We start from the raw sequence: 17,820 nt of genomic DNA, 5'->3' as shown, positions 1-17,820 counted from the left end.
GTCTATAAACCAGCGGCTCTGGGTGTACAGTTGGATAAATTGCTCTATATTAGGATGTATCCGGTCTAGAAACCAGCAACTCTGGGTATCCAGTTGGATAAATGGCTCTAAATTAGGATGTATCCAGTCTATAAACCAGCGGCTCTGGGTGTACAGTTGGATAAATGGCTGTATATTAAGATGTATCCGGTCTATAAACCAGCGGCACTAGGTGTACAGTTGGATAAATGGCTCTATATTAGGATGTATAAACCAGCACCTTTGATTGGTTGGCTGGCCACATGGGACGGAAGAATGATTTCCATATCTCCGCCCACTATGCTAAAATAATTCAAACAGAAAACAATTTTCCGGATGAATTCTGTACAATCTATACACTGTCCCCTCTGCAGATCTTTTATTATTTGTGAGAAATAATCATTATTAGTGTATCTATGTCATTCCTTGCTGTTGCTCGGCATTGCACTCTCATCCTCATGGCTTCCCACATATCAGCATTCAGTGACTAATGTGCAGAGAGGACTGGCAGTGGGGATTATCAGGGGTTATAAAACAAACATTCAGAGCTCTGTGATTTATTGCATCGCTTTCATGTAAGAATGAGAGGATTGCCTCCATAAACAGCTTGCAGAATGTTCCCAGCCAGGGAGCGCAAACAGCTTCCAATCTTACCAAAGCCAAGAGAGACATAAAAAAGCCAACATGGCACAACACACAACCAACCTATTGTGTGCTGCTTCCCCAACTCTTAGATTGTAAGCTCTTCTGGGCTCCCATCCTCTCATGTGACTGTATGTATCTGTCATTTGAAACCCATATTTAATGTACAGCGCTGCATAATATGTTGGTGCTATATACTGTTTGATAACAATAAATAAAGACAGCTATGAAGCCCAAGGTTTGGTTTGTAAGATAAAGTAATCACCTAAGTTTAAGCTCAACAATAAATAACCATTTTGACATTTGTTGCTTAATTTTATGTTTGCATTTTATATAATAAATATATAGAGGTTTTTTTAATATTGTCAAGGTACTACAAAACCTGCAGGATAATTATATCCTGGCCTTAGCCTATTGTAATGATTTGTGGCTATGATAAAGACGTTATATACTGAGGGACTATATAAAGTGCTGCACAATATGTTGGCCCCATACAAATTCATTACAATAAAGCTTATCCCAGTTTTCCGTCTTTTACCTGGAGAAAGTAGATGACATATCTATATCTGTGATGTTTTCCTTCAAAGAAGTTCATTTAATGATGAAATAATATCAGTTCCATTAAATTTTATCATTAAAAGCCAGCTTGCAGCATGGGAGAGCTTTTCAATACCTGTCCTATTTCTAACCACACAGGTGAAGATATACAATGGCAAATGTACACACAAGACCGTGGGACAGGTTAAAGCTTTCTCCATATGTTGTTACATTAAGAAGAACAAAATCATTGAAACAAGGAACAGTAACAGAATATCAATAAGTAAATGATAAAATTACCTTCTTGAGCGAGAACGATAAACTTGGAGGACTTTATGACTTTGCCATCGAGAGTCCATGTTATAGTCGGTGGAGGCTCTGAGGTGACCTGGCACTGTAGAAGCAGCTTCTCTCCATCTGCCAACTTTAAGTCCTGCAAACCTTCGGAGAAGACTGGAGGAGTCCCTGAGCTTTCTTGTGCCTTGTTCTCCACTTCTCCATCCACCACCGACACACAGTTCTGCTCCACTTTCTCTAGGACCACAGGTGCTGCATTTTCCACTACGGGTTTGGCATTCTCCTCTGCAACAGGCGGCTTTGCATTCTCTTCTTTCACTGAAGGCTTGGAAATATCTTCCTTCGTGGCTGGTTTTGCCTTTTCGTCCTTTTCCAAAGTTTTTGCCTTTTCCTGGTTGACCACTGGTTTTGCATTTTCTTCAATGACTGCGGTTTTTGGCTTTTCATCTTTAATGAAAGGTTTTGCTTTCTCTTGGTTGACCACTGGCTTTAGTTTGTCTAGTACTGCTGATGGTTTGGCATTTTCTTCTTTGGCCAGTGGCTTTAATTTGTCTTGGCTGGGCGCAGGCTTGGCATTTTCTTCTTTGGGCACTGGTTTTAGTTTTTCTTGGAGGAAAGCTGGCTTTGCATTTTCTTCGTTGACTACTGGTTTTAGTTTGTCTTGAATGGACCCGGGTTTGGCATTTTCCTCCTTGGATACTGGTTTTAGCTTTTCTTGAAGGAATGCTGGCTTTGCATTTTCCTCCTTGACTGCTGGTTTTGCCTTCTCGTCCTTAGAAAATGATTTTATCTTATCACCAAACGGTTTTGCATTTTCATGAGGCTCAGTGTTGTTGACGCTGCCATTCTCAGTGGGCCCTTTTTTCTTGTTGCCCAGGACAGACCTGAAGTCAGGGGTGGCTGCTTTGGCTGGCACCTTTTCCACTATGGGGGTCTTTGGAACAGAGCCTTTTTTCCCTAGAACGGATCGAAAATCCACCTGCTGGGGACTGTGGAGCTTTTTTTCATCCTCCAACGAGGACTTGGGCTTGACCTGCCCCTTAAGGTTAGCTCTGAAGTCCATCTGTTCAGTTGATACCTCCTTTAGGTTTTCTTCTGAAATACTTTTGGTGCTGATCTTTCTTCCCAAAACCTGGCGGAAGTCCACTTGCTCTGCTTCTTGCTGTCGAAGTCTTTCCTCACTGTGCTCCTTCACCTCAACTCTTCTCTTCAGTACACCACGGATGATCTCTTGATCTTCTCTTTGGGTAACCCCTCCAAGTCTATGGACATCTACTGCTCCATCTCTCTCTGCAAATCCCAGCTGCTCCCCGTGCCTGATTGTCAACGAAAGGAAAAATGAGAAAGAGGCACTTAGGGATGTTTGGCTTTCAAATCAAACAATTTGTGTGAGGAAGAGAAGTCCTAGGGGAGGGGAGTCAGATCAGAAGAACACAATCCAATGCTTTATTGCATCAGTGATGACTTCAGTGGCCTTATAAGGGAAAGAGCCAAAAAAAAAAAAAAAAAAACTAACTATCCCTGCCTGTAATGTAAGTCTTTGGCTGCCTCTGGATGGATCACATTTGGGGGATTAGGACGTCTTGCAGGTTTGGGAGGAATAAGAATTAGCAAAGTAAAAAATAGCATCCGATCAGCCTGAGAAGCCTGGGGCCACTTACTCTTCAAACTGCGACCCCGCTGAGCTCTCCCGCAGCATCAGAGATACCTGGCAGCCGCATTCGCCCACCGCGTTCCTGCAATCCAAACACAGAAGAATGTTTTATCCTCAGGAAAAAAAACAAACAATTAAACACGTCAGAAACTGTTACTTTTTTCTCTCATCTGTCTAACAATGGCACAGTTTATTCAAACCCCCTGCTCTGTGCTGTGCTCCCCCCGGGGCTGTGCTCCGGCTCTTCCCAGCCTGGTTGGGTCACACAGCTGAAAACTTTACGGGAAAAACTTTTGCTGCTGTGCGAGCCATCGCATGATATAGGACACGAACCTTCTTGGCTGAACACTGCATCAGATAAACAGAAAAAGTAAAACAAACATATAATGGGCTCAATTTTTTTACACAAGATGTTGAGAACATATAAATGTTGCAGCTGGTTTCTGTGCACTTTATCCTATGTTTCTTTTGGTTTTAATCCTAATTAATATACACAAGTGCTCTACATTTTTTTTTCTTCAGTCTTGGCCTCATTCATCTATGCACTCATGGTAACAATATTTAATATAACACACAATAAAGAAAAAATATCAACACTACTGTGCATACAGGGGCACTTTTTTGTTAAGAGCCCAGGGTATCAATGCTGAATTTTTTTATAGGTATGATTTTGAAAATTTGGCTCCACTGAAACGTGTTCATTGTGATCAAGTGTTAAAAAAAAACTATTCCATCTAAGTTGCATTTTAACATACCATATTTGCAGCACCCCATCTGATATACATTTAGCACACCACAAATACAAACCACCTGTACACAATGATACAGAATGTTGGAAGCATTTGGTATCATGTTGACAGTCACAATGCATAGTTGATATACCTATGAATTATGGTGTACTGCCTTGAAATTAAAAGATGTAAGAGGTTTTTGTGCACCTTGCAGTGCTCCATGTGTCTAATGAGTGTGTAGATGTGCATTATTACAAAATATAAATCTGGCCTAAATATTTTCCAGGTTTCAGGTTGCAGCAGTTATGCTACCCAGGAAAAACATTAAAACCTCCTGCTTAATATTATGTAGGTCCCTTCTGTGTTCCATCCAGGTGAAGACTGTATAAGATCCCTGAAGGCTGTCCTTTGCCAGTCTGCCTTCTTCCCATAGTGCATCCTTCTACTATCTCCTCACCAGGTAAATTACATGCACCAGCTATCCACAGGATCTAAAAGAATCAGTGATCCGATCAGGCCACCTTCTTGCTCCCACACCTCATGATCCAGTTCTGACACCCATGTGCCTGTTGTAAGTGCTTGTGGCAGTGGACAGGAGTCAAAATAGGCATTCTGATTGGTCTGTAGTAACACCTCCATATGCAACAAAATGCAATGCATTGTGTATCCTGACACCTTGACCGACATTATCTTTTTTTAAGTGATCTGTGATTCAATCTACTTCTTCTTAGGGTACATCAGTGCTGCAAACACTGTGGTAAATAGCAACATAACTTAATAGCACCCCGTGGGTGAGCCTTAAGTGTTCATGACTTGTTGCTGGTTCACCAATTGTCCTTCGTTTGCAACACTTTGTTAGGTACTAACCACTGCATTCAGGGTACACCCTACAAGACCTACCGTATGCTCTGACCCAGCATCATTTGTCCATTGTCCCTCAGATTTAAATACCTGTCTATTTTCCCTGCATCCAAGACATCATATTCAATAACTGCTGCATGTCAGAGGCTATTGTAACCAGATCATTAATGTGATCACTTCACCTGCCAGGGACATTTATTGTAGCTGACTAGGGAAAGTGATAATAGGGACCAGGCAGGGTTTTCCAGACTTCCAGGTAGCAGCACAGGTGTGACAATCAGGAGCCTTACATTAGATTGTTAGCTCCTTTGTGGGACAGTTAGTAATATGACAATGTAGTTTGTAAAGTGCTGCGTACTATGTCAGTACTAAAAGATAATTATAATGTCTTTACATGTGTGTGTGACAGGTGGAAGGCATCTTCTACCAAAGGCACAGGAGGAGAATTTCAGGAAACACAGTTTAAAAAGAATAAAAAAATAGCATGAGCTGGCTACCTTTGAGTACATGCAAACAGTCCTAATATAATGCAATACAGTAATAATGGTCATCATGGATCAGAAATAAGTGACTAGTCAGCCTTCTAGAAATCCTCTATAGGCAATGACTTAGGTCTAGAATTTATTCCACAACCAGTGACAGGACATGCTGGGGCTTGTAGTTACATTAACATCTCCAGACATATTTTCTCCAGCTCCGCCATTAGCCAATTTCCCGTAAAGTGAAAATTAGCAAATCCTGCCAAAACAAGAAACCCCCTAAATTTATCCAAACTCCTCCTAAAATGCTTTTTAAAGTTTCATTCTTAACCCCAGAGATGAGTCCAAACTATTTTCTCTTTCTAATTTAACTCGAGCATTTTTTTTCCCTGCTGGATTTTTCCGCTGAACGAGAAAGAGAGGAGATTGTCTCCAGCAAACAATCTCTCCTTCACCCCGCACCCCCCTCCTTCTCCGTTTATATTAAAATCTTAAAAGTGTCGCCATATATGGTGGTGGGAACGTATTTCTGCCTGTGTAAAGGACATGCCTGAAGCAAATGCCTCCGTCACTGGGACCTGCTGCTCCTTCAAAGAAACACATTTAACATAATGGATCTCTAAATGTTTTATCCCACTCACAGACTGAGGCGCAGGACGCAGGGATGAGCTGTGCGCCTCCAACGCTCAATACCATATTAAGTTCTTTTTATAAGAAGATCGCTGGGTAGAAATTGCAGGGAACAAGAAATGTCTGAAACTTTATTTAAAGCCTTTGAACTTAAATTTATGACCTTGTCCAAGAAGTTATTATCGTCTTTCTTACTCCAAACCCAATTATCTGAATCACCTAAATCAGCGTTTTTCCATCACCATCATGCAGAGTGCAGTACATGGGCACCAGGGGAGAGTTAAGGTGCCCACACATCTAATATGTTGTCTGTGCCAGGTGACTGGTAGAGATAGGTGAATGTGTCCGGTTAGTTTCAAGAAGAGTTCAGTGAATCTTGTTTGAAATTTACCAGTTCCAATGTTTTAATCAAATCTGACCATAATCTATAAAAATCTAAAAATCTTCAACCTAAAAAAAGAGGTTTAGGTTTCCTCTTTTATTAGCAATAACATAAAAATATCCTAAAACATTCAGTTGGAAGAATAAAGAAGGCTAAAAACATCAACTTAGAAGATGACGTCCTTTATAGTTCTTCTATTACAATTTCTGCATAAAGTCACTCAAACAGCAAATGCCAAACTTTGAAAATCCCGGACCCAATGCAGAACTGAAACTGAACCCCTTCTGGGTCTGTGGTACCATCAATTTGCCCCGGCCAACAATTCTGCATTCAATTGAAGCCATCAGACAGAGAACTGATTGTTATAGTTCTTCTTTTGATAAGAAGGTGCCATAGACGACCCATATTCCTTCCTGCTCCTCATTGCAGTGCCAAAGCATTGGCATAATAAGGAATTTCCCTTTACCTTCAAAATTTTGACAAAAAAACATTAGATCAGTGTTTCTCAGCTCCAGAGGTTGCTGGAGGTTCCTTGAGCAATGAGCAGTTTGCACCTCTCAGGTCAGTTTAGGAGACACCAATGATCTTTTTGGCTATCTGTAAGGGTGTCATTCTTCCCACTGGCCAGCAATGTAAGAGACATTCTTCCTACTGACCACGAGCCTAATGTACTGTGAGCTGTGGATTTAGTAATTATAACAGGGGGTTTCCTGAGGACCTGAAAGTTATTTCAAGGTTTCCCCCATGTTAAAAAGGTCCAAAAACCCTGGTGAAATGCGTTTTTAATTGTATAATAGGCTTTTGAGGGCTCATCGAGTCTATTACTGACTGGTCCTGTCCTCTCACGTGACTCAATATTTTACATTATTTTCCACACAAAAGACAAAAGAAACAAAATATTTAATGTGAGAGTAAACAAATAACAATCCAATACAACAAATACACAAAGGGTCCTATTTATAAAGCAGGGAACGTGACATTTACTTGTGGGAACCTTCCATGTGTTTCAATAGCTGTAACTAATTCTCCACCAGGGAATGTTTGAGGGTCAGATTTCATGTTTTATAAATAAAGCCCAAAGAAGGAAAAGAAAAATACAAAGATTATAATAAATTACTTTAACCTAATACACCTAAAATATTCACAGCCAAAATAAAGAATAAAGTTCTTTTTTAAGCAAATTGTGACTAAGCAGCTCAATGATCTCATCTAAGTGGTCTATTTATAAAGCAGTGAATCTGAAATTCACTGAGACATTAATTACTGCTATTGAAAGGGATTGGCCTGAAAGATTCTCCACCAGGGAATGTTTTAGTGAATGCCAGATTCACTGCTTTATAAATAAATAGACACCTAAACTCTTGCAGGGGGTCAGATGGATGCCAGGTGACTGTCAAATGACCGAGTTGAATGAATGAGAGCTGTATCGAGGGCAGAGGGTGAATGGCACCCCGCCCTGCTCTCCTCCAGAGGTGGCAGAATCTTAGCGGAGATATTGGCACACTTTGCCAATGGCTTTTTCTTTAGCTCCAATATGGCACCGAGGAGTCCACTGAACAGTCCTCAGCAGCATTAGAAGTAAATGAAATCAGATTTCCACATGAAGAAAACAAATCTTTATAAATAGAATCATCTGTATCGGACAAGGACTGAGACTGAAAAACATCTCCCACATGTGCAGAGTCGGTGCTCCCCAGCGGGAGTTAAGACTTCCTGCCATCTGCACTGCGTGGAGTTTTTCTCTTTCTGCCGTCAATGAGTTGAAGGGTGATATGAAATGTTGGAGTCCAGAAGGGCCACAAGGAGGGCCGACTGCCCCCACCCCTCCCTGATCCCCCTTCTGACTGTTTATGGGGAGGACGGAATATAAACATACAATGTGATGGGGCAGCAAAAGCACAAAGGGTCACAACATGCTGCTAAAATAAGAATCTCGGCTGAAGAGACACAAACTCCACGCTCCATGATACCAGAGAATCGAATTTCTATTATAATCCAAATCCATGAAGTTAGATTGAGGGTTTGTTACATTTTAACGAGTTTTGCTAGGGCTTTGCAAACTGGGGAAAAGCCCCTCTGGAACTGCACTCCCCCAACTTTAGCCAAGTGCCTCTAATACATAAAACCCTTTTCTGTTATTTCTTTTTCTCAAGCAAAATTCGTCATCCCAATATTCATCATGTCCCTACAGCTGCTACCATCCAGACCTGGCACCAAGAATATCATAGCTGTCAGTAACCCATCCCAATATTCAGCAACAGAATCACTGGTAAGAAATAAGAAAAGCTTCACCTTTTATTAACATTTCCTCACAGTGATCAGACTGCAACATTGTAACTTTGTATGAAGTTATAAGGTGAGTGGTTGCAGCAGGGGCTTCTTTGTGTTAGACATTTGTGTTCTCCCCCAAGGACTGCAGAGGCACCGGGATTTACATGACCATGTCACCTTAGTCCAGTACAAAGATGACTCTGTGTTTGCAGAAAGTAAAGAGGATTCAGGCATTGTCAGGAGTATTACTGTGATCTCTGGTATCTTGGTACTAAATACCTGGAAGTCACACTGACACATCACTCATGATCAGATATTATGTATCTGATGACAGTTATATTGGGCAGAATGATCTTCATGTCTTTGCTCCTACAGCCCCAACACTCTCAGGCTCCTCAAACATCTGTGCTAATAATCATAGAAATCCGATGTACAGAATGCTGAATGTCTGATCTCCAATTAGCGATGACACTGTCTAGGTTAGTCAGTTGTACACAGGCTGCCGATGACCTAGCAGCCTTCATTATTACAAATCCCAGTTTGATTCCAAAACTGTCACTGAAGCGCCTGTATTAAACTTTAAAAAAATAAAGATTTTATGCAAATAATAATAAAGACAAACAGGACATCAATTTAAATCAACATTTACAACATAATTATACTTTTTACATCTTTACAGTCTGAACAATTCCTTGCATGCACTTTATTACGGCAGCGATGCTATGAAAAAATATCAGGAACCCCTAACACCTGGATCTCACCTATCTATAGTGAGCAGTAATGAGAAGAACAAGAAATGAGTGCTGATTGGTTGCTGTAGCTGTGGTTTGTATATGTGGCACATAGCGGACGTCCTACAATACTCAAAAACCTCCAGCCTCATCCCAGAATTCAGCAAGTGTTCCCTCAGTGTTAGCAGAAAGTACCAGAAACTTGTACAACAAAAATATCAGGATACAGCAATATTCAGTGCGACAAATCAGAACCCTTCCTTCTCCCCTCTGGGTACAGAATTGTGAGTAGCAGGAGGTAGATTATCTTCCATTTAATAGTTTACAACCCATAGAAAGGGCTTGAGTATAAAAAATGAAAATATGTCTTAAAATGCTTTTCAACTTTTAACAATGTTCAGAAATGAGCATTTCAGATTGCTACTACAATCCTTGATACTATGACACTGAGAACGCTGCATATCAGCCTGGTGCTGCTGAATCCCTGCAACAAATTTTTATTCAGAAGGGTGAATTAACTGTAAAAGCCTCATTTACACACTGCGCTGCAATGTACACATTGTTTTTAATAAAATTATTAATAAACAGGATTTATATAGCACCAACATATTATGCAGCGCTGTACATTAAATAGGGGTTCCAAGTTACAGACAAATACAGACAGTGACACAGGAAGAGGAGAGGACCCTGCCCCGAAGAGCTTACAATCTAAGAGGTGGGGGAAGTACCATACGATAGGAGGGGGGGGGGTGGATTGGTGGGTGAGTAGTGAGGGTTTAGGAGACAGAAGATGGGTAGGTGAGTTTGAAAAGATGGGTTTTAGGGCTCCTTTAAATGAGCAGAAAGTAGGAGAAAGCTGAATAGGACTAGGAAGACCATTCCAGATAGTCAGGGCAGCTCTAGAAAAGTTTTGAAGCCGTGTGTTATGAGATTATGAGTGAGGAAGTCATTAGTAGGTCATTGGAGGAGTGAAGAGAACGGCTGGGGAAGTATTTTCAGGGTAGAAAGGTAAGTGGAACAAGAACTGTGGGGGGAATTGAAGGCAAAGCACAGGAGATGAATTTGATTCTAAGGTAAAATAGAAGCCAATGAAGAGAGCTACAAAGAGATGCTGCCAAGTAGGAAAGGTGGGAAGGCTGTGTATGGGGTAGGTAGGTAGGTAGGTAAGTGGGTGGGAATGATGTATAGGTCTGGCTGCAGCATTCATAATAGATTGTAGAGGAGAGAGTCGGGTTAGAGGAATACCAGAGAGGAGGAGGTTACAGTAGTCCAGAAGAGAGATGATAGGAGCATGTACAAGGAGTTTGGTGTTCCCAGGGGACAGGTAGGGGCGGATTCCGGAGATGTTGAGCAGGTGAGAGGAAGGACGTGGAAATGTTCTGAATTTGAGAGGTAAATGAGAGGGCAAAATCGAAGGTAATTGAAGACAACATACCTGAAGGAGGGTGGTGCATTTGTGTCAGGCAGCTGTATCACCTCAATGCATGGAAATCTAGTGCAGGTTGCATTTAAAGTAGCTCAGTGCAACAAACAGTGTTACATTAGTTAGTTTAAAAAAAACGGAAAATATATCCAGGATCAGTCACTGCATCTTTATCTCTTTATTCAAAACCTAAAACAAACAAATCGTTTTAACAACAATGACTGTTCCATGTTTTCACACAGCTGGATGATGTTTGTTAAAATATTCTTTGTTATAAGTGGTGAATAAAGAGATAAATTCAGGGATGTTTCTGGTTTCCGGGTCCATGATTTGACGCCATCTAATACAGGAAGCCCCAGGACTTGTGGATAGTGGGATACCCTGTGCCAATCAGGCATTGCTACAGCTGAGATCAATGAGTTGGCATTACAGAACATACAGTAAATGGCACCTATAGTGGGAAAGTTGAAAAACATTTAGAATACATTGCATGTACTCTTATTACTAAAGGTGTTTATTTCTAAGGAAAATAAGTTCCCTTTATCCAGCACTTTGTATGTTGGTAGGATACAAAGCATACATAATATCATTATTATCAGAGTGTATGAAGCCCACCAGAGCGCTATGAGCATTCTTTGGAGGTCTCCTTTACAGTAACAGTGCCCCTTACTTCAGATTTATTGTATAGATCCCGGCGTCCCTCTCTGTGACATTCCTCAGGATCAATGTGAAGACGTCTTCATTCTGCAGAACATCGCAGCCAACTAGCATCCGCCCATCCTTCATCCACTGCACCTCAGGGAAGGGGTCTCCGGCGACAGCACAGGTAATCAGGGCGTTCTGACCCAGAGATAAGGTGAGGGGTTTGGGCTTGCTGATGAACCATGGCTGTGTTCCCTCCTGCGGTTCTATAAAAGTGGACACAAAGGAAAACTTTATTTCAGTTATATGTATAGAGAAAAAAAGGAAGCAGGAAACTCCTCTGATCATATTCTTTTGGGGTTAGTCACATTTATAGCAGAGACATTGTGTCCTTTGCAGCATTATATTTATTGGTTCTACAATATGCACATTGGATGCAGTTGTGTCATTGTATTCTCCAATAAATTGTGATCAAATCATTAGGATGATGACTTTTGTATGGAAGGTTCTCTATGGCAGCTCAAGTCATAGAGGCATTAAAGGTCCTATAGCACCCAAGGCGGAAATGCCAACCCCCATATGCTGTTACTCCATTGGTAAAGGTTGCAGGGCCTGCTGTTTTAATGCTTCTCTCCTCTACCAGGACATCGGCCTCTTCTTCCTACCCCGGTCCTGCATTGGGTAATCTCAATATCAAGAAATGGACAGTAAGGGGAACCAAAAATATCTCAAACTTCATTAGAATTTTTTTTTTTTCAGGGCTATGAACTGTAGATCAGGTTGTAGTTTGGAGCTTGGGTGGGATAGTTTGAGTGAAGGGCAGCATAGACATAGGATTAAGTGTCCTAATTTCCTAAAGTTTGGGATTTATGTCTGCATAGAGCAGATCTAGGCTTGCTTTGGTTGAATTAGATTTTGATTCATGATGTGCTCCTCCTCACATCCCTTATGACCCCTTAGAGCCCACACAGAATGTCACCGGCGGTGCGGGAAGCCACTGACCTTGCACTGTGAGCACAGCCTCTGCCTTGGCTTGTCCCAGGTGATTCCAGGCTTGGCAGATATATGTCCCCGTGTCCTCGGGAAACACTTCCTGGATGTGTAGAGTAAAGGTGTTCCCACTCTGCTCAAAATGGAAATCTTCTGTCTCCTGAATCTCTTTCCCGTTATGAAGCCAAATAACCTCTGCCGGTGGGTTGGCTAGAAAATAAAAACATGACTGTGCCTAATACCCCTAAGAACTCCCCCAGCCGGGGGGGCAGATTTGTGGACAACAGATTATTCCTAATAATCAGAAGCAACAACAAACCACTACATCAGGGGTGCCCACACTTTTTTGGCTTGTGAGCTACTTTTAAAATGACCATGTCAAAATGATCTACCAACAATAAATACTTGGACTTAATAACTCCTGTGCGCAGTAGAGTTTATTTTTAAAGGCAGGGCTCCACGATCTACTCGTGTTGCCATTGCGATCCACCTGTTGGGCACCCCTGCTCTCCATATTGTATTAAAAGTGCAGCAACAAGAAAATCCTTGTTGACATTAACCAATCAGAACTCTTGTTCCAAATCCAAACCAGGACCGCAGAAATGGCAGCTGGAACCTAACGGGCTGAAACATTTTTCATACAGACCCCACTGCTCTTTTCAGGGTCCACATTTATCTAACAGTAACTGAGATTTGGATGCATCACATACAAAACATATTAAACCTTTCCAGCTTTGCATCCCAGTAAATAGAAACAATTTTTGCTTGTCTGTTTTAACCACTAGATGGTGCTGTGCATAATATATGATCAGCAGAACCAGTGACAGAGGGTCATGTGACAAGGATGCTGGGGGTGCCATACATTTCATGTATCCCTTGTTTCTTCTTCCTAGAGAACTAAAGGAAGATTGATGAACCCACAAACAATCAATGGGGTTGTTGAGTTTAAAAGGGAAACTCATCTGAATATTCAGGCTTTGAGCCTACAGTCTCAGACTCTGTCCCAGCAAGCTGTGGGGAGTTCTGGCTCTGTGCCTGGAGGATCATTCTTCATTAGTGATTTTAGTATTTGTGACGTTACTATGGATGTTGACAGGCTCGGCAGTAACACATTACAGTGTCTGGCTAATGAACTGCAGCATACAAATGACTGTAATCTGTGTGGAGAATAATTAATGTGATTGTGTCCCCAGGGTGCTTCATGTATATGTGTCCATCAGGGGGCAGCACTTACCTGACACCTCCACGCTCATCACCACCTGACTGCCATCCATCACCTGTAGGTCATTGAGTCCTTTCACGAATGTCGGAGCAAAGTTTGCCTTGGGGGTGACTTCTCGGGACCCCTCCAGCTTTGTGGGTGATTTTCTCTCTGAAAATGCAATAGAGAGAACAAGAAATGAGACAAGGTAAATTTCACCACATCTGCTGCGCTGCAATCACTGAACCCCATACATTGTAAGATCCCTGACAGGATATTAGAAGAACTCCAGGCTAACAGAGGATTAAACAACTAAAATACACACAGGAGCTGATTTACCACTCCATGGATTTGTAATTTTGTAATGAGATTTGTACAGCTCTGCCAAACACTGACCACTCATTTCACCAATCCACTTAGGCCAAACTGCATGGTCACCTCTCCGCCCCCAGCCTGTAATTGGACAGTGAAGAAGCAGTAGCAGACTGTTGAGCTCATCTCTCTGCTCTCTCCTGTTGTCAGTTCATGTATTATTATTATTATTTTTATTATTATTATTATTATTAAACGGGATTTATATAGCGCCAACATATAGGATGGATGAGTCTGGCTGCAGCATTCATAATAGATTGTAGAGGAGAGAGTCGAGTTAGTGGAATACCAGAGAAGAGGAGGTTACAGTAGTCCAGACAAGAAATGATAAGAGCGTGTACAAGGAGTTTGGTGGTCCATGGGGACAGGTAGGGGCAGATTTTGGAGATGTTGCGTAGGTGAAAGTGGCAGAACCTGAAAATGTTCTGAATATGGGGGGTGAATGAGAGGCCGAGTTAAAGGTGACACCAAGACAATGTGCCTGAGGGGAGGGCCGAATAACAGTGTTAGTAACAGTTAGATATATGTCAGGGGGAGATTTGGAATTTGAGGGGGGAAAGATGATGAGTTTGGTTTTATCCAGGTTGAGTTTCAGGAATCAGCCAGACATCCATGATAAGATGGCTGACAGGCAGCATGTAAATGTAGAAAACCTGACTGCCCCCAAGTGCTTCCCCTCCCTCTCTCTCTGAGCTCTGATTACTAATTCCTGATTTATATTCCATATTTGTTTTAATCATTTTTGACAAAAGTTGTTTTTATGTTTTTTTTGCTTTCTGTCCACTGAAAAGCAATAGAAGCTGAAAGGCTGATAAATCCATATTTGCAATTCTGCATTGCCTCAATGATGCCGCCTGTAAAGGGGCAGAGAACAGAGGGGTTATGGGGGATTAAAGGGGTGAACAGTGTTATGTAGTGGATATAGGAGAGGAGATTGGAAAAATGGGGGATGAAGGGGGTATGTAGGAGATATAGGAGGGAGGATGGAGGGCTGAAGGGGCTATAAGGGGGAGATAGGGGTGAACACAGTTATGTAGTGGAAATGGGGGTGGATAGAGGGGTAAAGGTGGGTATGTAAGGGATTGGTGGAATGTAGGGGTGGAAGGGAAGTTATATAGAGGATATAGGAGCGGAATGGAGAGAGGATGGGGGATGGAGGGGTTATAGGAGGAGGAATTGAGCAGTGAATGGGGTAGGAAGGAGGAGGGTATAGGAGGGGGAATGGAGTAGTGAAGGGAGTATGTAGGGGTTGTAGGAGGGGGGATAGGGGAATGAAGCAGTGAAATGGGGATGTAGGGGATATAGGAGGGGGGGGTTGGGGTTATAGAAGAGGGGATGGAGTAGATGGAGGGGTAGCGGGGAGGGGTGGTGGGAATCCCCCACCTACTGGATTGTAAGCTCTTCGGGGCAGGGTTCTCTCCTACTGTATCACTGTCTGTATTAGTCTGCCATTTGCAATCCCTATTTAATGTACAGCGCTGCATAATATGTTGGCGCTATATTAATCCTGTTTAATAATAATAAATAATAATATACAGGGGAAATAAAAGGGTGGATGGGAGTATGGAAGTATGACGGGGGTATGTAGGGATGTAAGAGGGATATGTAGGGGATAGCTGAGGGGCATGAGGTAATGGAGCAATGAAGGGGGTATGTAGGGGTTATAGGAGTGGGGATGTAGGGATGAATGGGGTAGGCATGAGTTATATTAGGGGGTATGTAGGGGTTATAGGGGAATGTAGGGGATGGGAGCAGCTTTCCAGCTTCTGGAATAATCTTGTCTGCTCTCCATTATGCCGTGTGACAGCGGCTCTGTCTATGGAAACGCGCCATCCATAGCTCTCCCACTAATGTATACACACTAAAAATATTGGCAGACTTTCCCAGACAATTCCACTCCTGAAATAGCCACAATTCCTCTCAGCAGGTCCCGGCCCGCAGCAAAACCTTGTAAGCGTCTCCCATGTATGGGACACGACAGCAATTCACAGAATAAGCAAATACAGCAAACAGAAACGTCCCATTAAAGGGAATCTGTCACCAAGCAAAGCACCTGTGTGACAAGGCTCTGACAGATGTGGCAATTTCCCAGCCCCAGGACCACCATCTACGTCCAAGGCAGAGGGGGAGCTGCAGCTTTTATCAATGGAAATTCTGTTTCTTGTAGATAATTTCCAGAATAAGAGGAGCCAAAGTTCTTTTGGATTCTGATACCTCCAGTGTGATAACCCCATGATGCTGCTCAATTTTACCCCTGCCAGGTGCCTAACCTTAGCCCCTTCCCTCAAGGTGCCTAACCTAAGCCCCTTCTTTCAAGGTGCCTAACCCCCCCCCCACACCTGTTGCCTAATCTGAACCCCCCCCCCTTTGCTTGGTGCCTAGGGGTAGATGGGTGTTTTTTAATCTGCAGGGAATATTCAGCAGGACCAACAACACAGTGTCCATGTTACAATGTTGCAGTCTGATCACAGGGGGAGATGAGACTGAGGAAATGCCTTCTCTTGTTTGCAGCAGATTTATGACATCATCTCAGCCTAGACAAAGTCATTGACTGTAGGTAAAGATGGGTTTTAAATGATAAAGGTGGAGTTTTGCTGCCAGATGATGCTGTATATATGCTGTGATGTGTCTGGACTGTATTCCTTTTAACCTTTCATTGATCCTGCTCCCAAAATTTATCAGACACTCAGGGCTGATAATATAATTTGTGCCCGTTCTTTACATGCGGCTTCATTAATCTCTGAATTCTGTATTTGGTACAAAGTGTTGCAGACATTTCTGGCGGTTCCAGGAGCTGCTCGGATCGTATTGTATTGGTAGAATTTGTAACGTGATATTTCCAGAGATGATAAATCAGCGAAGGAAACATAATGACCATGCCGCTCTGGTCTAATGACTGTGCGGAATACATTAGCTCCAGTTTATAAATATTCCCTGGCTGGAATCTGGCCTCCCTCCCTTCTCAACATCCCAGATTTTCCCATCTGCCCAACCGGAACTCACCCAACATCTCAGACAGGCAAAAATAGACTCTGGAGGGTCCATAAACCAAAATCTGGGATCTCACTGGGAGAAAGTGCCGGAATTTGCACATAAAAATAGAGCAGAAACATGGTGTCTGCGCCAGGTTTCCCATCGCTCGCAACCATGCCCAGAATTAACTGCTTAATGACCGGGCCATCCACAGCACTAGTGGACCAAAGTCTGACCCCTTTTTGCCCCAAATTCCATTATCATTACAATATCCCATACAATTGCTCCTTCCCTTCAAGAGAATATTGTTATTGGGGCAATCACAACTTCCAACACTAATTGACCACATGGGCTAAACATTAAGGGCCCATTCATAGGCAGGGGCCCCTAGGTAGAGTATTGCATCTCATCACAGGTCCGCCATTGTCTCTATAGGTGATATTCACATCTCTGCATTCTTTTTTTGTTGGGTTTAGCTTCATTTTATGAAAGGATGGAAACACAAAGGGTTTTATTTATTAAACTGTGAATTAGAGATTCCCTCAAATATTTCCTTATGGGAATCCTCCAGTTCTATGTGTTTCAATGGCAGTAATTAATTCCCACCAGGAAATGTTTGAGGGAATGTCAAATTCCCTGATTTATAAATAGAGCATAAATTGTGTTCAGCAATAAATACTGCAATATGAAATGAAATGAAAATCATAAATCATGCTGATTACAGATTTGTGGTAATAAAAGATCCAAATGAAGATTTATGTTCAAATAATAAATATTCACAATTCAGTGAATATGAATGTTGTGTCCTGGGTATTGTGTTCATGGGATTTAGAACAAAAGTCAAAGATTAAACAAAGTGAAATCTGTGTATCAAATAGGTGAGGAATAATGGTAAAACAATTAAGTGAGAAATGATGGTAAACCAAATAAGTGAGGAATGATGGTAAACCAAATAAGTGATGAATGATGGTAAACCAAATAAGTGA

At 42.0% G+C, this 17,820-nt stretch overlaps 1 protein-coding gene across 4 annotated transcripts in view; it reads right to left on the bottom strand.

The window, feature by feature from the left end:
- The window catches only part of MYLK (myosin light chain kinase), a 102,331-nt gene that overhangs the window by 36,614 nt on the left and 47,897 nt on the right, over window positions 1-17,820 (bottom strand). For all 4 annotated transcript variants that reach the window (XM_072417901.1, XM_072417902.1, XM_072417903.1 and 1 more), the window contains 5 exons: window positions 13,523-13,660; window positions 12,301-12,498; window positions 11,327-11,564; window positions 3,156-3,230; window positions 1,498-2,810 (listed from right to left, as the gene is read on the bottom strand). In XM_072417901.1, the coding sequence (XP_072274002.1) occupies window positions 1,498-2,810; window positions 3,156-3,230; window positions 11,327-11,564; window positions 12,301-12,498; window positions 13,523-13,660 (1,962 nt within the window). The remainder of the gene's footprint in view (window positions 1-1,497; window positions 2,811-3,155; window positions 3,231-11,326; window positions 11,565-12,300; window positions 12,499-13,522; window positions 13,661-17,820) is intronic.

This window comes from Pyxicephalus adspersus, chromosome 7, assembly GCF_032062135.1.
Source record: "Pyxicephalus adspersus chromosome 7, UCB_Pads_2.0, whole genome shotgun sequence".
NCBI lineage: Eukaryota > Metazoa > Chordata > Amphibia > Anura > Pyxicephalidae > Pyxicephalus > Pyxicephalus adspersus.
Note: the sequence above shows the minus strand (reverse complement) of the source record. Positions and strands in the feature narration are given on the sequence as shown.